Source organism: Atractosteus spatula, chromosome 20, assembly GCF_055471065.1.
Source record: "Atractosteus spatula isolate fAtrSpa1 chromosome 20, fAtrSpa1.hap1, whole genome shotgun sequence".
In the NCBI taxonomy this organism is placed as follows: domain Eukaryota; kingdom Metazoa; phylum Chordata; class Actinopteri; order Semionotiformes; family Lepisosteidae; genus Atractosteus; species Atractosteus spatula.
The window spans coordinates 17,442,703-17,465,097 of NC_142725.1; the positions used below are offsets into that span (position 1 = coordinate 17,442,703).

Consider the following 22,395-nt stretch of genomic DNA (forward strand, 5'->3'; position numbering starts at 1 on the left):
GGTCTGGCCCGGCCCGGCGGGTCCTGTCTGTGGTCTGGCCTGGTGGGACGGTTTCAGGTTGTGGTTTTTCACGGCTGGTTCGGGCTGTGGTCTGGCCCGGCGGGTTTGGGCTGTGGTCTGGCCTGGCGGGTGTGGGCTGTGGTCTGACCCGGCGGGTCTTGGCTCGGTCTGGCCCGGCGGGTTTGGGCTCTGGTCTGCCCGGCGGGTGTGGGCTGTGGTCTGCCCCGGTGGGTCTGGGCTCCGGTCTGGCCCAGCGGGTTCGGACTGTGGTCTGGCCCGGCGGGTTTGGGCTGTGGTCTGCCCCGGTGGGTTCGGACTGTGGTCTGGCCCGGCGGGTTCGGACTGTGGTCTGGCCCGGCGGGTGTGGGCTCTGGTCTGGCGCTGTGCAGGGGGCTGGCACCTCTGTCTTTGCCTCAGTGCTGCAATGATGTGGTTGGATTCTCTCTTCCTGATCGATCGTGAAGAAATTCCTTTACCAGATTCTGAGCAGCGCCGGGGCCTACTGGGCTCCAGTTCCTCAGCAGTCAAGTCCGGGCTGGGTCTTACCAGAATGGGGTGTGTGCGGATGGGGCTGTGTGGGTTTGTGGTGGGTGTGTGGGCGTTGGGCGGTGTGTGGGGGCTCTGGGGGCTGTGGGCGTTGGGCGGTGTGTGGGGGTTCTGGGGACTGTGGGGTTTGTGGGTGTTGGGCGTTGTGTGGGGGTTCTCGGGGGTGTGTGGGCGTTTGGGCGGTGTGTGGGGGTTTTGGAGGCTGTGGGCGTTGGGCGGTGTGTGGGGGTTCTGGGGGCTGTGGGCGTCGGGCGGTGTGTGGGGGCTGTGGGGTGTGGGGGTTCTCGGGGGTGTGTGGGCGTTGGGCGGTGTGTGGGGGTTCTGGGGGGTATGTGTGGGCGTTTTGGCGTTGGGCGGTGTCTGGGGGTTCTGGGGGGTGTGTGGGCGTTTGGGCGGTGTGTGGGGGTTTTGGGGGGTGTGTGGGGGTTCTGGGGGTTTGTGGGCGTTGGGGGGTGTGTGGGGTTCTGGGGGGTGTGTGGGCATTGGGCGGTGTGTGGGGGTTCTGGGGGTTTGTGGGCGTTGGGGGGTGTGTGGGGGTTCTGGGGGGTGTGTGGGCATTGGGCGGTGTGTGGGGGTTCTGGGGGTTTGTGGGCGTTGGGGGGTGTGTGGGGGTTTTGGGGGGCGTATGGGTGTTGGGCGGTGTGTGGGGGTTTTGGGGGGCGTGTGGGCATTGGGCGGTGTGTGGGAGTTCTGGGGGGGTGTGTGGGCGTTGGACGGTGTGTGGGGGTTCTGGGGGCTGTGGGCGTTGGGCGGTGTGTGGGGGGTTTTGGGGGCTGTGGGGTTTGTGGGCAATGGGCGGTATGTGGGGGTTCTCGGGGGTGTGTGGGCGTTGGGCGGTGTGTGGGGGCTGTGGGGTGTGTGCGCTGGGCGGTGTGTGGGGGTTCTGGGGGGTGTGTGGGCGGTTGGGCGTTGGGCGGTGTGTGGGGGTTCTGGGGGGCGTGTGGGTGTTGGGCGGTGTGTGGGGGTTCTGGGGGGCGTGTGGGTGTTGGGTGGTGTGTGGGGGTTTTGGGGGGCGTGTGGGCATTGGGCGGTGTGTGGGAGTTCTGGGGGGGTGTGTGGGCGTTGGACGTTGTGTGGGGGTTCTGGGGGCTGTGGGCGTTGGGCGGTGTGTGGGGATTTTGGGGGCTGTGGGGTTTGTGGGCGATGGGCGGTTTGTGGGGGTTCTCGGGGGTGTGTGGGCGTTGGGCGGTGTGTGGGGGCTGTGGGGTGTGTGCGCTGGGCGGTGTGTGGGGGTTCTGGGGGGTGTGTGGGCGGTTGGGCGTTGGGCGGTGTGTGGGGGTTCTGGGGGGTGTGTGGGCGTTTAGGCGGTGTGTGGGGTTTTGGGGGGTGTGTGGGGGTTCTGGGGGGTGTGTGGGCGTTGGGCGGTGTGTGGGGGTTCTGGGGGGTGTGTGGGGGTTCTGGGGGTTTGTGGGCGTTGGGCGGTGTGTGGGGGTTTTGGGGGCTGTGGGGTTTGTGGGGGTTCTGGGGGGTGTTTGGGCGTTGGGCGGTGTGTGGGGGTTCTGGGGGGTGTGTGGGCGTTGGGCGGTGTGTGGGGGTTCTGGGGGGTGAGTGGGCGTTGGGCGGTGTGTGGGGGTTCTGGGGGCTGTGGGGTTTGTGGGCATTGGGCGGTGTGTGGGGGTTCTGGGGGGTGATTCGGCGTTGGGCGGTGTGTGGGGGTTCTGGGGGCTGTGGGGTTTGTGGGCGTTGGGCGGTGTGTGGGGGTTCTTGGGGTGTGTGGGCATTTGGGTGGTGTGCGGGGGTTCCTGGGGGCTGTGGGGTGTGTGGGCGTTGGGCGGTGTGTGGGGGTTCTGGGGGTTTGTGGCGTTGGCCAGTGTGTGGGGGTTTTGGGGGTGTGTGGGCGTTGGGCGGTGTGTGGGGGCTTTGGGGGCTGTGGGGTTTGTGGGCGTTGGGCGGTGTGTGGGGGTTCTGGGGGGTTTGTGGGAGTTTGGGCGGTGTGTGGGGGTTCTGGGGGCTGTGGGCGTTGGGCGGTGTGTGGGGGTTCTCGGGGGTGTGTGGGCGTTGGGGGTTGTGTGGGGGTTTTGGGGGCTGTGGGGTTTGTGGGCGTTGGGCGGTGTGTGGGGGTTCTGGGGGGTGTGTGGGCGTTGGGCGGTGTGTTGGGGTTTTGGGGGCTGTGGGGTTTGTGGGCGTTGGGCGGTGTGTGGGGGTTCTGGGGGGTGTGTGGGGGTTGGGCGGTGTGGGGGGTTCTGGGGGCTGTGGGCGTTGGGCGGTGTGTGGGGGTTTTGGGGGGGTGTTTGGGCGTTGGGCGGTGTGTGGGGCTTCTGGGGGGTGTTTGGGCGTTGGGCGGTGTGTGGGGGTTCTCGGGGGTGTGTGGGCGTTGGGCGGTGTGTGGGGGTTTTGCGGGCTGTGGGGTTTGTGGGCATTCTGGGGGGTGTTTTGGCGTTGGGCGGTGTGTGGGGGTTCTGGGGGGTGTTTGGGCGTTCGGGGGTGTGTGGGCGTTGGGCGGTGTGTGGGGGTTCTGGGGTCTGTGGGGTGTGGGCGTTGGACGGTGTGGGGTGGGTTTGTGGGTGTGTGTTTGGGTGGGTTTGTGGGGGGTTGTGTGTGGGGTTGTGTGTGGGTGGGGCTGTGGGGTTGTGGGAGTTTGTTGCTTGTTCGCGAACGAGAGCAGCGTCCGGCTGGACTCGGGGCTCCTCCCTCACTCACACAGTCTCCCCCCCCTCCCCCCTTGCAGACAGTGTTTGGGAAGATGCTGGACTACGTATAGGGCGCCAGCGAGACACCCCTGACTGAGGTGCACTGGATCTCGGAGAGCAGCATCACCGACCCCTTCGCCATGCTGCGGCCCCAGCCCACCGACCCCTTCGCCCAGTATGCCTCGCTCACAGGAAGGGGGCGCCGCTCTGGGTCTCCTGCCCTGAGACTAGGTTTATTATAATGATCACCATCATCATCCTTGCACTTCTGTAGTGCTTTTGTGGACACTCCACTCAGCGCTCTTTCCAGATAATGAGGATCATCTCCACTTCCACCAGTGTGTAGCCCCACCTGGGTGATGCGCCAGTCCTCTCACACACACCAGCTCTCAATGGGGAGGAGAGCAGAGTGATGAAGCCAGTTCAGAGACTGGGGTTATTATGAGGCCATGGACAGCAGGGTTCTGTGTGGGGGTACAGGGGCCGGGTGCCCCCTCTGACCTGGGTGATCACCCTCCTTCTGCTCCGCAGGCTGCTGCCCCCCTCCTGGCATGCGGTGAGTGTTGGGGCTTATTGAAAAGCTTGATTCTGTTAAAAGCTCAAGCAGGGACTTGAGGCCACTAACGGAGGTTGAAGGGGGTTGATCTGCCAGAACCGGCTGGGACTCCCTGGGCTGGAGCCAGGCAGCTCTGTGCCAGTTTCTGTTCTAATTCACCCCTTCCTGATCAGGCTCCTTATTAATATCCTTCAATTTAAACTTTGTCTCCTGGGGCAGATTTGTTTTACAGCACAAACAACACCATGCCAAATAAACCTCACCCAACGGGAGGAGAATAGTGTTACAGGACAAAAGCGACAAGGTCATTACTTTCCCTTGTTTAAGAGTGTAACTGCAATGGGGATGAAAGATTGCCCCAGTCTGTTGGTTTTAGCCCTGGGGCACAGAGGCAAAGTGTGAGTTTGCAGTGGATGGGGAGAGACACACTCCAGGGTGCTTCTGGCTTTTTTTTCCCCCCATTGCTCTGTGTAAATACCCTTATCCTCTCCCCAGCGAAAACACACAAGCACTTTACAAGAATAACTTTTTATTGAAAACAAGCTTGGTGCTGCTGGTCAGGGCCCCGTCTCCACACAGCTGCAGGGAGCCGATGACATTGGGCGGTTTGACCTCTCCAGGCCGGGCTGGGGTCCCGCGCCGGCAGCTTGCAGAACCCCCCCACGGGCCAGGCTGGGACCATCCCGTCCAGAGAGCCTGCAGCCCAGAACCGCAAGAGCCAGGGTTAAGAGCGCCCCCTGCCTGCAGCCGCTGGGCAGAAAGCACTGTGGCAGAGGCAGGGAAGATGGCCAGGCCACCGGTCAGCACTAGCCTGAGCCCCCTCACTGACCAATGCTGCTGTTCCTCCGTAGATTACACTGCCAGCCACTGCGGGCACCGCAGAGCCAATATGCTGGAGGTCAAGGGACTCGTGGAGCCCGCCATCGAGGGGGAACCTCCGAAACTACCGAAGAGGGGCCCAACACCCAGACCCCCACTGCACAGCAGAGCGCTCCACTCCGGGGCTTAACGAGGTCAGTCGAGCTCCTCCTGCACCGCGGCCCGATCTGCTCCGGGCTTCTCCGGCACCGCTTGAACAGGAAGGCTCTGCAGTCCAGCCTGCCGGCTCTGGGTAAAGCCTGGAGCTGTCCCCCGCTGTCCCCCAGTAGCGTGAAGCTGGCTACACTAAGCTTCACGAATGATCCGGAAGTGTATGCAAATAGCCGAATTTCAATCAAAGTAGAAGACTTTCAGCTACCACAGTAGCATATGAGGAGTATAGTAACATTAAGCGAAGTGACAAGCAGCTGAAACACTTGCTTTGTTATTTCTTCATGGTTAACTGTAATTCCTTGAACATTCAGCTAAAATTTGAGAGGGTCCTTTTTTTCATTTTAAATCGCCTCCACTAATTTCCACGTTTGACAAATCTAAGATGATTAATTTTTTATTAATTTTACAGCACCTTTCTTCCATTTATACTACTGTAAAAATTGTCATTGCTATATTTGTTTTTTTAAACTAACCAGGGACAAAAACTTTTTTTTGCACCACCAAAAGTGGTGAGACATACAATGTTAAGACAGTCAGCCAATAGCAAATCACCCTTCTTCATTCCGTTTTAAGTCTTTATTAATATTGTTGGTCTGGGTGGATCACCTCTAGAAAACTGCAGTGCAGAATTGGATGGGGAAAATTTGTGCCTCTCCACAGGTGGATGGAATCTATTGCACAGACCCTAATAGTAAATCACCTTGTTTTTGGCAGCTAGGTGTCTCTGTCAAAACTGCTGGGGTTTATAGAGCACCTCCTATTCCCAGACTGGGACTGTGCAGCGATGGGCAGGGAGCAGTCTCACTCCCCTCCCAGCCAAACAAAAATTTGTGCCTCTTCAAAAATATTTCAGATCTACTCTACAGATCCTCAGCTAATAGTACATCACCATGGTTTTCTCAGATAAGTGTCTTTGCTAAGTTTGCTGGGGTTTATAGAACCACTTGCTGTTCCCAGACTGGGACCATGCAGTGATGGGCAGGGAAAAGTGTCAACAACAACCGTGATCCCATCCAAAGTAATGCTGACACTGAAGATCATAGTATTGCGACCAAAACCATAGCTGTGACACGGAGTAACCATACAATAAAAAAACAGTTCTTAGACACAGAGTGGATGACTGGCAATGTTTTGAAAAGGCAGAAACCGTTATGCATCTAAATCACCCAACAGCCAAAAAAAACAAAGGTGGAGTGCGATGCTTGCACTGAGCGGCTTGACTTTGTGTAGGTATGACACAGAATGACAGAGATACTGAATCTGTAGGGTTTCTGTGTTGCTCAGAAAATTGTGATGTTAAAGCCATGGCATTAAAAACTGGGTTCACTTTAATGAACAAATGTGAAGCACTCAGCAGTTTAATACATAATAAGTCAGATGTAACCAAAAAAAAAGTAAAATTGATGTGTCACATGTCAGCACTGGTGCTCAAACAGCGCTGGATTATCTCAGTTTTGGGGCTTATTGTGGTAAGACAGACAATAAACAGATGGTTTCCCAGGACAATGAAGTTGAGCTAAATGATGACACAGAAGTGGAAAGTAGTATTGAATGTGTATCCATCACCCAAGGAAATTGTTCCTCATGTCATTCCCTCTGAAAGTGAAATGTACAGTATGTGCGGAAGTGATGTCGATGGTATGAATCCAGATGCTAGCTGTTATGAGAACAGCCCTGAAATGAAAACACGAGCACAGTGGTAATTTTTCAAAACCAGCTAAAACAACCCAGGAAACTTTGCAGAGTCGGCATGTATATCTTCAGTGTCATAGTTATTTCCACGGTATAAGAAGACCTGGCTGCTCATATTTATGATACCTGCATTTTCATGGGTAGTAGATACAGTACAGTAACACACTTGTCACACAGTCTGTTTTCAATCTCAGAAGTTTAGTGTCACAACTGAACACACTAGCAGTGCCCCCACTGTTACAGGTGCTGAGGACTCATGTTGTTGAGATGTTGATTTTGGATGCATAGAGAATGTGAATTCTCCATTTCTTCACCATTTAAAAAAAAATGTAATATGTATATGTGATGGATATAAACAGACAGGAGAACAAAGGGCCCAATGACTATTTTGGTTCAAAATGTTTTTAGGAAAAAAAATGTAATTTCCTGTCGTCAATCCCAATATGGACAGACATACTAATGGACAGATTCCAGCAATACCAAAAAATGGACGGATTACATCCATTTCTGAGGTCAAGTTCAAAATGAATGTTTGTAAAGGTTAGGAACTCTTTACAAAGCAGATAAAGGGGAATTTTGTGATAAGATCAGACTGAATTTGTCTAGAATAAGTAAGTCTGCCTTTGTGGAAGAGGAGGAATGGAACAAGTAAAGAAAATTCCACAAGATCTCAGGCATTCATTCCAAAAAACCACTATCAAGACAATCAAACATTTTTAGTCTAAATGATAAATGCAAAATTTATGGTCATCCAAATTGATCACAACAAGTCACCTATAATTCAATTCTCGAAAACGGGTAAAAAAAAAGCCCTAAACAAGTGCTGGTTTAATTTTGTCATGTCGTCTGTTGCTAATATGAATGCAATACAGACCAAAATAAACATGGAATTCTATTCTAAAGGTTTTAAGATTATGCCTGGCTGTTTACTGAATTTGTTCAAACCTGCCATCAACAATCCTAGCAGCTACTTTTCAAAGCCAGTGTTAGATGAGATATGTGAAGTGATATCTTCAATTGATTTCAAAAGAGAAATTGACCCAGCCAATTTAATAATTCCCCTTAAGTCCTGGGTTGTTTGTGGCCAAGTAAACAGTACCTTTATTACCTCCCATGTAGACTTGCATACCAAAATTAGTGAAGTCTGTCATTTTTTGGTTGCACAGATAGCTGATTTTTTCATGAGTTTATCAGCCCTCATACACAAGTCTTTGCTAGAGAACATAGTCACACAGAATTGCTCACAATGTAAGCAAACAGTGGTCTGGAAGCAACGATTTAGCTCTCGTCCACAAACTATTGTGATTCAGATTCCCAGAGCACATTCCACTGCGAACTGCAGTTGGAACTGGAAGGTGTTGGTAAAGTGCAATGTTTATTAAATCAACAATATGCCATTGTAGTATCCTCTCACGAGACACCAGTAAATGTAGGGGTTTGTGCTTAACTGGGACAATTATTAATTGTGGCAGTAAGTCACAAAATGATTATTTTGATGGTATTAGAATCCAACCTTGTGGGATAACTCAAACAACACACACACGGGTACTAATACACGAAAATACATTTATAAATACATAAAATGTGCATATAACATAACAGATCTTATCGTGAGGGTTAGCAGAATACAACAGGCATATATTCAATCACGAAGAGTTACCAATACCAAGAGGGACATACGTTCAGTATATCATTCATTTAGACCGTTTCGTAAATGAACTTGGATTACAACTACTACACTAGATACTCAAAAGCAAGTATATCACTCATAGGAATTAAATTGATATCAACTCAGGTTGAGGTAACAATTGAATTCTCGAGCGGTAATGCAGAATGTTGAATACTCATCCATCTGTGGAGTCAGATCTCCTGCAGACACAAAGAACAGTGGCAGGCTGGTTGCTGTCCAATCAGCGCTCTCTGGCTCGGGGCCAGGCAGTGCTTGGTGCGGCTTGCGACGTGGTGGGAGATTCCTGCTGCGGTGCGCTGCTGATGCTCTCTGAAAACCAGCTAGTTAGTGTTGGCTGAAACTAGCAGAGTTTGTGCACAGGAGAAAAGACTGTGGGTCCAGCAGGTCAGGAAGAAGACCGGTTCGTTCCTGATGAAGCACTAGTCCTGAATTCTGATTCAGCTGTCCACAGTTCCGACCTGTCCACGAGGCTTGCTGCTGATGCTAGCCTCGGGTGGATCCTCTGGTTACGCGCTGGCAACCTCCGCTCTCGACTCTTAGAACAAAGGAAAGTCCTGCACTCGGACACACTGGCCGTTACGTGGTGTTCCGGGCTGAGTCTGAGGATGTTCAGGAGGAGCCCTAAGGCTGAATGTCCATCAGGCGCTCTGCGAGAATATCCTGCGCTTGGGAACTGTGTTCCCTTGGGAACTGTTCTACCCTTCGGAACTGTCCTGCGCTTGGGAACTGTTTTGCCTGTTTTTACCTGGAGGACATGCAGGTCACTCATTGGTTGAAAGTTTCATGGGCATCAGAGACCCACGTGGAATTAACCTGCCCCACCAGTTCCTGATTGGCTGATGATGAGTAACCATGCCCTCTGACCTTAGGGTTGTAAACCAACTTTGAGTAACACTTTCTCTTGGAATCTCAGACTGTTAGGCGCCAGAAATTAGATTGTTAGGGTGGTTGATGTGTACCAGCTTTTGGGAGTTGCTCCTTATCAGGACACTCTATCAGCTAGAAAAACACCTTAATTGTGAGCCAAATGGAATGGCCTCTCTATATCACGCACCACTGAGATGAAGGAGAGAGGGACTGGCAAGGGAGCAGAAAACTTAATTCCTGTACTTTAATAAGCCTCGCCGCTACACCATGAAGGAAAGCCTATAAGCAGAGGTGGACATTATTGGGTGGTACTTTTGTGCATTGGACAGAAATTTAGAATTAAAGCAAATGATCAAAACATAGCCAACACATAGCATAGACTAAACTAATGCTATGTTTGTTTTCTAGAAATAAAGGAGGCATCAGACAGAGACACATGTTGGTCAAACCATGTACTCACAGTTGAGAATGCCAATACTCATGAAACACAAAAAAACCTGGAGCCACTGAACAATTACATATCAACAGTACTGCATAGTAAAGAGGCACTGAAAGAGTCTTTGAATAGCTTGCAATCACTGACAAAGAAACAGACAGCCTTACCTGTAACAATACACAAGACTTTCAAGACCCTCTGGGATCAGAAGGTGGTCTTCTAAACCCCAGCAGTTTTGACAGACATGTGACAAAAACAATGTGATTTTCTATTATCTGTGGGTCTGTAGAATAGATTTAAGGTATTTTTGAAGAGGCACAAATTTTGTCGTGACAGGAGTGAGACCACTCCCTGCCCATTGCTGCATGGTCCCAGTCTGGGAATGGGAGGTGCTCTATAAACCCCAGCAGTTTTGACAGACACACTTATCTGAGAAAACCATGGTGATTTTCTATTAGCTGTGGGTCTGTGGAATAGATTTGAACTACTTTTGGAGAGGCACAATTTTTTTGTCAGGAATGAGACTTTTTCCTGTCTAGCAGTGCACAGCTCTGTGTCTATTTGCAAGGAAGAAGTGATATAAAAACGTCAATAAGATTACAATAAGCAAAATAATAATGAAGAACGGCAATTTCCTATTACCTGTGGGTCTATTTATCTCATTTCACCTCGTTTTGAGGATGTACAAATTGTTGTGCTATAAATGTGATCCTGGTTCAGGATTATTTTTTCCTGAGGCAGGTTTTAGGGGACTTTTATTTTGAAAGGCGCTGCCAAGCCAGCGTCGCTAAATGTAGCATCACGCTGCTGTTCTGGTGTTGGTGTGTTATCATGGGCTCTCTTCCGGCAGGCTCAAAACAAAGGACTAAATCCTTTTCAATTATCCTCGGTTTTTTTGCACGCAAACACAAAACAGACGTGTGTATAATATTTTTTCCACAAGTCGTTGAAGAAATATTTTTTTTAAAAGCTGGAAAACGACACACACAAAAGATTTGGCTTCCGTGCTGCGACGAAGAAACTCCGGGTGAGTTTGGAGAAAAGTGTTACTGAAAGATAATTCTGAAACGAATGCAATCAGTCTGAGTGTGTAGACATTTATACGAAGAGGTATTGGTACATTTTGAGGGGCTGCTGGAAAGGGACAGGAGTTAATTTTGAACGATGCTCTGAATTGTTAGTGTACGTTGTTTAGGATTTCAAGGATACGAAATAAGCAGCACGTCTGTTTGACCGCTCTGGATGCGGCGAACAAGCCGTGTAAACTCATCTTTGAAGTGTCGGTTGACATCACCAAAAAGAGGCACGATTCAGTATCATACTGGCTCGTAATGGGGAAACTGGTATCTCCAAATCATCTCGGACTTCCGTATCAGTAGGTCAGTAACGTTAACGGTGACAGCAGCATCGATAAGTCCTAAACGTAATAAAAGTTAACAACGTGTACACACGACGCTGGGACAGGCCGTAATGATCACTTTAAAAAGACACTCTACTCCTGTAAGACAAAAATAGCTACTTGCAGTTTAAACGCATTTCAGCAGAAACCAGTATCCAGCGCAGCTGCGCAGGTGGGCGCAGGGTAACCGGCTGGCATCATTCTGCACAGCGCCGACGAATCCAGCTGTGCAGCTGTTAAGGTTCGCATCTCCTTTGTCTTGTCCGCGCGAGCGTGGCTTTGGCTGGAGATCTGCAGGATTCCTGCTGTGACGTCAACGTCCTTGATTATATAGTGCCGTAATGTCAGGAGCCTTGGTTCACTTAAGGTGGACCCCCTCACGGGCTGCAGAGGCAGGGGGGTCTAACCTCTCTTGCACACCTGTCACGTGCCTTACTGCTGTGGAACGCATACTGAAGCATGCGGGCAGCGCCCGGATATTTTAAAATTACCCTCGTCGCTTTATTCCCACGTAACGTTAGAGGGGGCGAGATCTTAATCTGTCGTTCTGCTTCACGTTGTTTTTGTTTGGTCTGTTTGGAGGGGGGAAGAGAAACAGAACAGCTGTCCAGCCGCTGTGAGATAACCTCCTTAAATGGACGGAACACTGTCGTGCTGCCTGCGTCTACGTCAACATCAGCACTAAAGTGTGTTTAGTGCTCTTCTGTCTTTGGCGGTTACGTTATAATGTGTGCAGATGGCAGAAGGTGACTGTACGTGAAGTGTGTAGCTTGCTAATAACATAGGCTGGTGTTGCTGGGAAAAAAACACCGCGCTGTAGCTGGGTCATGATAATATGTGACTGCAGGAATCAGAGCTCGACTACATTCTTTTTTTATTGAATATTGAATGAAAAGGAGGGGGTGTCGACTGCAGATAAGGTGCTAAGAAAAGGAATTACCATACGGAAAGGCGTTCAAGCAATGACTGGACTCCACTGACATATGTATGTAAGTAGAACAATATCATTGAGAAACACTAACGGATGTACGGTGTGCTGTTCTCTCCACTGCAATAGCACTGCAAAAGCAAAACGAATGGCTCAGTAGAGGATATAAGACGTGTGCATTTTTTTTAAGGCAGCGGATAAAAGAGAAAATAATTGCTCAAGAGCTGATAGCAGACAATGCTTTTTACAACTGCGGTGTTGAAAAGGCCTCCCCTTGTTTATCATAGAGACATCTTTGCATAGATGTGTATACATAATTCAGTACACCTGTGGAAAGGGGGAAAAATTAAAACAGGACAGCAGATACTGATGGGGATACCTCCTTCATTCTCTTTGCATCTAACACACTTTACAGAGAAACCTATAAGCCTGGGTACTTCACAGGCTAGGGGGCTGGGGGACTGCTTTTGGTCGACTCCCTGCTCTATGGCATTGCATTGCAGGCTGTGTGTAAGGGACTGAACACCAGTCGGCCGATTTTCTGCTGTGTAAGCAATGCACTAGTGCGTCTGCTTGTGCCTGAAAAGGCTTGTGCATTGCACGGCCAGAGCTCGGGGGGGTTGCCTGTGCTTTGTAGTAGCTGCTGTGTCTGTCCAGCCACCCCCCCCCCTCCCCGGACCACACAGTGCCGGTCTGTCCTGCGCACTAAGGACACCCGCTCAGTTTTATTAAAAGACTGAGTACAATCTGGAACAGGTCCCGGGAGCAGCCAGTGGGGCATCCCGAGTCGGACCTCGCAGTCGCCTCTCGTCAGCTCAGCTCCTGTAAATAATTCATCCCCCTTCTCCGACTCAGATTACATGCAGCGGAGCGTTTATTGGGCAGGGGAGCTAATGAATATGTAAACCTCACCTCTGCTGCTACACGGGGGCCGATCGTGTCAGGTGTGAGATGAGACGTGATGGTTTCATTATTTGAAAGACCCAGGGAAATGAGCTTCGACATGCATGGCTAGGACAGTGCAGATCCAGCCCCCCCCCCACTGCTGTGTGTAAAAAATAGTGCTGCTGGGCTGCAGCCTGGAAGGTCCCCACGAGCGTCAGGGTTCGAGTGTTGGCCACTGCTACACGAATCCATGAGCTGGCAACAGGAATCATAGCAACCTTTTCATCGCCAGGGATTTCACCAGCCGCGCCATGCACCAACATGACAATTCACACTCCACAGAAACCCTGAGTAGCAGCCAGTCAATCACGAGAGCTGCACCACTGTCAACATCTGAATACAAAATACACAAAATAAACACTGCTCCGGTGGAATATGATAAGTTAGACGTGTGCATTAAGCTAGGGAGTTGCGGTTAACAGCGCTACTCTTACAAACAGTACCATGGGATCTTTAATAACCAAGTACTCAGCTTTAACATCTTGTGCAAAGGATGGCTCTTCCTACAGCAGTTACAATTCAGGTTTTAAAATGCACATTTCAAAGATTGGTTTTGCAGGCTGCTATCATCAGCCATCACTGGTCTTTAAAGTCTTGCAATAATTTCATTTTGACTACTTAAGCAAGTGATTATTTCTATTAGGTGTAATAGGTCAGAATCATTTGAAATAATTCCAGCCAATTTAGCTCTCAGGGACAACAGTTGGCCATTTCTAACCTCATTGAACCAGTTTATTTACTAAACTGCTCAAAACTTACATGTTGCGTATTGATTATTTAAGGGTATCCAAAGAATTGCGTTTTTTTTAGGATCAGGGCTGGCCACCCCTGCTACAGACATTCTGACAGATCTATGTAACTCATATCAAAACTTAATCTCTCCGCGCTGCATGTGGTTATAAGCAACCAGCGAAGCTCTTTTGGGGAAAAACAAAAACAGTCCCGACACCAAACCCAACAGTTGTTGTAGATGGCTTAAATGCTATCCCATAGATGTCAGCTTTTTAAAATAATACCTGACTGGCGATTCCTAATGCTAACTAATTCAGAAGGAAAGGAAATGACTGGTTTCCTTTCCTGTAGTTACATACAGCTGCAGGCAAAAGGATAAATACGCTCCATCTTCAATAAATGCGACCCATTTGTTAAACTACACATTTGTTAAACTGCAATAAATACATAAGATCAGTTTGTTAAAAATTTATTTGTCTTTGCAAATGGAAGTGACTATGCAGTTCTGCAACTCTAGGTGGTTTTCTTTGCTTGTATACAGTATGTAAACAGCTCGGAAAAAGTCTTTTGACATGCTATACACAATCAGAAATTACAATATACTGTATAAGCGCCAATGGTTAATTCACAACCTCCACTTGCGTTTTCTGCTATGATAACAGGTTTGAATGCTGTTAATACAGTTTAGCTCTCAATCTGTGGGTCTAGTTGCTCTTCAGCATGAATGCTCTTAAGGTTTCTGTCCTCTATATGGATTTATCTCAGGCAGCAAACCCATTTGGGAGAGCCAAAGACACAAACTCTAGCTTTTTTTTTTCGTTTGTACCATTGTCAAAGTATCCTGAAGGCGGCCAATATTTCACAGCAGGCAGAACGGCTATACTGTGTCCTGTGCTCCAAGAGACTAGCTTGTTGTTTCCTTCCGTTCTTGATCTACGGATCTCCAGGAAAGGGGCATGGGGCTGGTTCCCATCATTTCTCATTTCCCTTATTCCTTTATTTAACACAAGATGGATAATTACTGCTATCAAGGTCAGACACCTGTTCCTGCTCACGCCAAATTACCGGGAAGTATCTTTATGGTTTAATGAAGAAGCTGTTACTCCAGATATAAAGCACTGGCTTTGAGCAGCGCTTTATTACCTCCCAGAATGCATTTGCCGTCAATGCGCAATGTGCAGCCAGTAAAATTTAATCAGCGGGTGGCATCAGCTGATCAGGAGCTTGAAGAGGAGGGCTTATGCTGGGAGGAGCATTCTCAATAACCTGCTAGCCACCCTACAGAGCTGGTGTGTGTGTGCTAATAAGAAGAAAAAGAAGAATTCCATACAGTTATATAGAGCCCTTAAAGGCCACTCCACTCAAAGCGCTTTACAGGTAATCTGAACTCACCGCTCCACCACCAATGTGCAGCCCCACCTGGATGATGTGACGGCAACCATAGTACGCCAGAACGCTCCCCACACCCCAGCTCTCAGTGGGGAGGAGAGCAGAGTGATGAAGCCAGTTCAGAGACGGGGGTTATTAGGAGGTAAAGGACAGGGGGGATTTGCCCAGGACGCCAGGTTTATACCCCTACTCTTTTAGAGGAGAGTAAAGAAAGGCCCTGGGATTTTTCAAGACCACAGAGAGTCAGGACCTCGGTTTTACGTCTCATCCGAAGAATGGCACCTTTTTACAGTATAGTGTCCCTGTCAGCCCCATGAGCACTCCCTACTGGTCCCTCTAACACCTCTTCCAGCAGCATCCTTAGTTTTTCCCAGGAGTCTCCCATCCAGGTACTGACCAGGCTCACACCTGCTGAACTTCAGTGGGCTGCCAGCTGTGAACTGCAGGGTGATATACTGTAGCTGCTGGCAATGTGTAGGCGAGCTTTGTTTTTAAGAATAAATTATGCTATTAAGAGTCCGCATTTCTCCTATTTTAAATTATTTCAGGCCTTATAACACACATGCTTCCTCGAGATGATTCTGTACCAAACTGCTGCTCAGTATCGTAAATTCTCAGAGATGAAACCCTTCTGAAGTCTTCCAAATCTGAATAAAAGTTTGCCTCATATTTTCTTGTTAGAGTAGCTATTGTATAATTTATTTAATTTCTGTCAAATGTTTTTCTTGTTGGAGTAACTATGATTTCATTTACCAATATGCATTCATCTATACCTCTGAGTAGTCTGTTGTCTTATGTCTTTACTTAGCTTTAATTTTTGCTCCCTTATTTTTCGTCCACTGTCCACTAGGTTTCCCATCTGGGATTTTCAGATAGCAGTGTACGACTCCCCATCCCACCTTGTCTTGATCAGGTCACCCTCAACTAGATTCAGATTTTGTTCTACCTTTTTTAATTTATTTTTGTACTTGTAGAGAGGTACTCAGCTTGGGTTATCTGTGCCTCTTCTGCCCCAACATGGAGAGGGCACGCTCTGCACTCAGTGAGGTGGAACACAGCTAAATTAATTTGATGTCACCCGTGGGGACACCATGAGCTGCACATAATACGACACTGAGCTCAGCATGTCTTGGACAGGCAGTGACCCAAACTTACATCACACAGTGATGTACCATTCAGGTGCCCTGTTCTGCTTCCTACAGAATTCTGATTTTATAGTCTGATATTCAGGATGGTGAAGGCTCTCTTTTGTGTACTATGTAGAGCCAGATGTGGGTGCAAAATACTCCTCACTCTGCTCCTGTTTGATATCAGATTTTTTTTTCTGTGTTTTTAAAAGGATTGTAGCTAGCCCTCCCCATGCCTGGCCCATCTCATATAACTACAGACCGGATTATACTTCTAAAGGATTGAAAAAGCTTTTTAATCTAGAATTTTAAAAAAAAATTAGCACAGCCTCAACACTTTTGGATTACAGGAGTATTAAACTGGTGTTCTATGAAAGTCTACAAAATATCAGCTTATTGAAGGGAGATATACTAGAAATAATACAAGGCTTGCAATGCCTGTTCGCAGTGTTACCACTGCCACCTATACTGACATGAGCTCATCCAGCTGAATCCTGAACAAGGCCAGTGTAATGGAGCAAAGAAGTGCTCCACTGGGTTGACCCTGTCTATAATGCAAGAGGATTTTGAATACTTGGATCAGATCCCCTTGCAGTCTTCTCTGACTAAAGAGATTGAAAGAGATTTTTTTAACCTGTCTGTGTAGGGAATTCCTTTAAGCCCCAAAATGCATCCCACTGGTGTTCTGATTCAACAGCAGTGATATGTCTTGTTGCAATGTGGTGACCCGAATTGTTCAAAATATTCTTAAATGAGTTCTGACTAACGATTGTACAATTTAACATACTATCCCTTTATTTTTTAAAACATTATTCTAAGCAGGTGTGAGCCTGGTCAGTACCTGGATGGGAGACTCCTGGGAAAAACTAAGGTTGCTGCTGGAAGAGGTGTTAGTGGGGCCAGCAGGGGGCGCTCAGCCTGCGGTCCATGTGGGTCCTAATGCCCCAGTATAGTGACGGGGACACTATACTGTAAACAGGCGCCGTCCTTCGGATGAGACGTAAAACGAAGGTCCCGACTCTCTGTGGTCATTAAAAATCCCAGGGCGTTTCTCGAAAAGAGTAGGGGTGAAACCCCAGCGTCCTGGCCAAATTTCCAGTCGGCCTCCTAATAATCCCCATCTATAAATTGGCTTCATTACTCTGCTCTCCTCCCCATTAATAGCTGATGTGTGGGGAGCGTTCTGGCGCACTATGGCTGCCGTTGCATCATCCTGGTGGATGCTGCACATTGGTGGTGGTGGAGGGGAGTCCCCATTACCTGTAAAGCGCTTTGAGTGGAGTGTCCAGAAAAGCGCTATATAAGTGTAAGCAATTATTATCATTAATTATTAAGTTTTTTTTATTACTTTTCTAATAATTTGTTTAACATTTTTCCCTTCCACCACACTGACGAAAACCTGATCAATGTTGATACATTTTCCTTTTGCCATTCTCTGGAACCTAGAGCAGTAACTTTGTGCTTTTGAAAAGCATGCATTACGCTGTTTTCTTTTATTTTTTTCAATAACCAAAGCAGAACACGTTAAATTCGTCATCGTAAACTGTGATCTGCTGTGCTGGTCCGGCTGTTTTCAGAAGAGCAGTTGAGTAAGCTGATGAAATCCCAGAGCCAGACAGCGTAGGTGTTGCAAATGTTAAAAAAACGACATGGGGGCTGGATCTGCTCGTGCAGTTCAGTTTTAATAATTGAAGAATATTTTTTTCCCATGTAATCACTGGGTATTTTGAAACCTATGAACGTACCATAGCTGTCGCCCCTGAAAGAGGAAACTGCTGCAGAGCTCAAAACAGATGGGCTTGGACCAGGACTGTACTGTCCCCCCTGTCCACAGAAACGCCCAGCCTTCTCTGCGCTGTGATGCTGCGCTACAGCGATTTGCAGAAAGACTATCACTACTACGGTCAATCAAACCTGGCAACCAAGCACTTACAAAAGAAAAAAAAACTTTCACCTCAACAATGATTTGTACTCACTGCAATACTGTGTTTCAGCACTCAACGTTGTGCTGTTGAGCTGCACAGACCAAAACCCGATCTCGAGGTTCTTGTTTGAGCGTGGCAAGCAGAAATTGCTCCTGACATTGACTGTCTGTGCCTGCCAACACTTGGTTAATCCTGTTCTCTGGGCTATAGGCTGCAGATAACCAAGCTTAATAAAGACGCATGGAAGCACACATTGCAAGTGGCTGAGTTAAGCTTAATGCATGGCTGAAATCACCCATAATGTACAGCACCTTTACATAACTGTTACTGCAGCTCCAGCAAACCACAGCCATGTCCCACAAGCAAGCCCACCCCCTGCCGCTGGCAGTGGAGGTCTCTCGGCCTGCACTGTAGCTCTGATTCGACTGATGGACACCTCAAATTACACCAGTGCACCCCAAGGGGAGTCCTACCTAGTGACCCCTCCTAACAGCGGTTACATGGGGGCATAATACCTCCCTCATTCTCATTAGTGTCGCCATGAAAGCAAAAGCCGTTCTTTGTACTGGAAGCATAAGCACTTATTAAATTGACATGGTGCAGGGATATTGTACAGCAGGTGTTAAGCATAGGTAGCTGCAAAGGCAAATAAATGTTCTCTCTTGCAACAGCTGCAGAACACAGAGATGAACAATGAAATGTCCAACCGAAGTCACGGAAAACAATGGCACAGTGCACTGACAGAATGTCTGAAGTTTGCAATTAAGCCACCGCATGAAAACACAGCTGCTGGTACTCAAAGTGAGCAACTGATGGGTTTAAAATAGGTCGTCGCTTGAACAAAATGAAAATGAAGGGCACCGATCAGTTGGCAGCAACAAGGCTTCTGCACACAGTGTGCTGGATAACCTCTGAAAAGGTCAGGGAGGAAACACTGTTCATTGGGAATTAATCAGCATGAAATCACAGCCATTCACCCCTGCCTTCAATAGCCCGTGCACACTGTTAAAGGTGCCCACGCCAGGCAGAAGTCAACCATGTCATGCCCTGTCCCCTTATTTCAGTAGTTTGATTTGTTGGGTTACATTTACTGGGAGGACTGGGAGGGCATTGCGCTGAGGGAAGAAAGTGAGGGGAAGTGATCAGTGAACTGGCAGCATGGCTTCAATAGCTATTTGCTCCAGTTTTCTAGCCCTGCATAAAAAACATTTTATTAAAGACTGTGCCAAAGTACAGAAATAACGTAATAGGTGGATTTCACTACGTTGCCTCCCGCTAATCGTGCGGTTTGGAGTTTTGACAATTAACCTTCACGATGATGGGGAGCCAATTATGCTCAGCGGTTCAAAAACGACCCCAGAGCCCCACGCGAAAAGGACACTGCTGTGAGAGCAAGAGAAACCTCAGCTGGATGTGCTGAATTTAAAGAAAATGGATCCTGGTGGCACTTCAGCCGATAGGTCTAATTACCGTATGCGATTAGTTTCACAGACTGACATCCACAGGCTAGCACGGTATACACACTGTGTGCTGTTTGCTCTGCATGAAGAACTAATAGGCTTGCTAGACAGGGAGCCAATTACCTGGCCACTTGGAGTCCTTTTCTTCAAATTCCACATCTCCATTTCTGTTCTTTCTGTGGCACACATTTCATATTTCATTGTCGTCTGTTCTTAGAAACATGGTGCTTTGTGCTATGAATAAAAGATCAAGAAAGCACATGAGTAAAGAGGTGTCATTTCTGTCAGCTGACTCAGCAAAATGGGTCTCTTTTCATCCTAAGCAACTTGAGAAAACACATTTTTCACCCACTTAAATCAATATTTGGTAGTATACTTTATTTTTTCTCCTATATTTATCATCCTCACAGTTTTTTGTTAAGGTGGTAATAGTTTACTATAAGTGGTAAGCTATTTCATTAGTTTCAACTTTCCCAATTAAACACCACCTGTTCAAAGCTCATGATCTGAGCGTGATCTCTGCACCTGGATGTTGCTGTGATGGAGCCGCCTGATGATGCTCCTTCCTGCTCCCCTTACACTCAGGTGAGACAGTTTCATGGGTGAGGCTGCACCCAGCATGGGGATGCGTTTTGACAGTGGGCAGAGCTTAACTCTGCATAAGATGTGGACGTCATGGACCATTCAAAAGGAATCTCACGTTCTTTGGAATCTCCATGAGCGCCTCCCCTAAGCAATTAAAAACAAAACAAGTTAATGCTAGAAATCTTTTTTTAAAATGCTCTTTTAAATGTGTGCCCATCATGGCTCCTAAGACAGCTTCAAGTGTCACCAAACTGGCCTCCCCATAGGTCCAGCCACCCCCACCTGCTCATCATTAATCTCCCAAGCCTCTGAAGAACACGATGTACCCATTAACTTAACATGTCCACAGCAGCAGCATAACTGCATAAAGCAGTAAAATAACAGAAAAAACGGGCTGTCTATTTTAGACGCCACCTTATCGGTCTGCTGTGAGTGGGTGCTGTGAGAGGCGATTAATTTTTTATAGTGGATTTTTTTCTTTGCAGGAGTCAGTACAGTGAGGCCTGCCTGTGTGGGAGTAAAAGCTGAACACGGTGTTCCCTGAGCAAGAAAAGCGAAAATCCCTGCAAGGGGTTATTTTTAGACAAAACAATGAACATGCAGTCTATCAATAATAAGATACATTTTGCTGGTTGTGAAGACTAACTGAATCCTGTGTCGTGGCGAGTCCAGATTCTGGATCTGTTGCTGTCATGATGTAGCGGTAATAAGGCTGCACAGCTAATAATATTATGACGTGTATACAGTGCAATAATTATTATTCCTTTTATTCTCAGCTTCCAAATTTCTCTTCATAAGCCTTTCTATCTATGGCTTCCATTATAAACTCTAGTTCCTATTCGGAGCATTCGGATCTGGTGGAAACGAAAATAAAACTGCAGATTTTGCAGGTATAAAAATAAACCTCTTGCTTCAATAGTTTTTCACCTTTCAATAGTGCACACCTTTGTTTTGATTAATTCAGTGCCTGGAAATCAATTGTTAAAGATCAAAGTCATGTTTTGAACAATACTCTGTATAATTGGGTTTTTATTTGAAACACAAATTCGGAGATGTATCGTAATTACAGGAGCATCCTGTTTTCACCTCACCACCTCACCCACCCCCATCTTAAACTGTCAAGGTCTGGAGAAAAGAAATCAAATTCCCTTGAAAAGAAAGACAACTGTACGTGGGTAATTCCAGGTGTCGTGTTTAGAGTCTGTGGCTTTCAAATCTGGCTAACTGGTGTGATTGCCAGCACTAGGATTCTGCTCACTGGGGACAAGTGTACTCCATTCAGAATTGTCCTATGCAGTAGTATTCACTGGCCCTGCTTACCAAAGAAATCTGCTTGCCTGCTGGTGTCACTAGGTAACAGGTAAAACAATCAGAAAGAGACCAGGGTGTGAGTATCTGCAGGAAAACGGTGGAAGTGTTGTTTATGTTTCCAGCATTAAGGTCTCTGTGAAGATCACTCAGAAAGATTACTGCAGTGAAACATCCTGATATGCTGGAGCTGTTTGTTTTTTTTTTACCAATATACGACTGTGTTTTTTTACTATGTTTTTTACTTTTTCTGCTTTTTGCATGGTACTGTATGTCCGGGGAAAACCGTCATAAGGACGTTGCGTTGTTGCTTTGCTTCGTGTGCTCTGCTGTGTTTGTGAATTTAATCAATCGATTGATTGTCTGCAGTCGCAGAGAGTGAGGCCAGGGAAGGATAAAGCCCCCGACCGCAGCCCCATGATGGAGGGAGGAATGCAGCTCCTGAACCGCGACGGGCATAGCGTCTCGCACAACTCAAAGCGCCACTACCATGACTCTTTCGTGTCCATGAACAGGATGCGGCAGAGGGGTCTGCTGTGTGACATCGTGCTGCACGTGGGAACCAAGGAAATCAAAGCCCACAAGGTTGTCCTGGCCTCCTGCAGCCCCTACTTCCACGCCATGTTCACAAGTAGGTACCCCATGGTGCTACAGTTTACTGATGTGTGGGGCTCAAAAATGTAGCACTCCCGTTGCACAGTGGTTTAATCCAGTCCAGGCTTTACTATGAGCTGCAGGTTGGGTTATCTGTCATCATCAGATATTGGATATTTTTTAAGGCTTGTTTTCATAGTTCTGAGTAATTTCGCTCAAGACAAAAGTTACCAGAATTGTTTTTCTGCTTGTGTCATGGAAAATGGATCACGCTGTTTGTCTGAGCTGTTTCCTCGCTGCTCCCCAGTTTTTGCTTTTCCTTGCTAACATGTGATGGCACGCACTTCTTGAAATTAAGAAATCTTTTATGTGATATATTTTTTACAGTGCGATAAACAGATTCATACCACCAGCAAGCATGCTTTCTAAATGGAAGGTGCTCTTTGTTCATAAAGAATAGTGCAATTTTTTGCAGATTAAAATTCATATTGATTTGGCTGTTGCTTCTGTCCAAAGCAACTTGTATTTGTACCCATTTATACAACTTGGTATTG

At 47.7% G+C, this 22,395-nt stretch overlaps 1 protein-coding gene and 1 long non-coding RNA gene across 4 annotated transcripts in view; one reads left to right on the forward strand and one right to left on the reverse strand.

Annotated features, from left to right (window-relative positions):
- Nucleotides 1-4,247: 4,247 nt before the first annotated feature.
- Nucleotides 4,248-20,083, reverse strand: LOC148817685 (uncharacterized). The gene is made up of 3 exons (XR_016094580.1): nucleotides 19,880-20,083; nucleotides 19,478-19,588; nucleotides 4,248-4,428 (listed from the first exon to the last, which is right to left on the reverse strand). It is a non-coding gene; the product is annotated as an uncharacterized LOC148817685 (long non-coding RNA).
- Nucleotides 10,256-22,395, forward strand: part of klhl17 (kelch-like family member 17) — a 28,052-nt gene continuing 15,912 nt past the window's right edge. Inside the window, exons 1-2 of one of the 3 annotated variants that reach the window (XM_088937930.1) lie at nucleotides 10,256-10,476; nucleotides 21,617-21,878. In XM_088937930.1, the coding sequence (XP_088794056.1) occupies nucleotides 21,665-21,878 (214 nt within the window). In that variant the 5' untranslated portion in view covers nucleotides 10,256-10,476; nucleotides 21,617-21,664. Of the gene's footprint in view, nucleotides 10,477-11,641; nucleotides 11,838-20,708; nucleotides 20,830-21,616; nucleotides 21,879-22,395 lie in introns of those variants that run through there. The other 2 variants (XM_088937929.1, XM_088937931.1) reach the window with 2 other exon arrangements.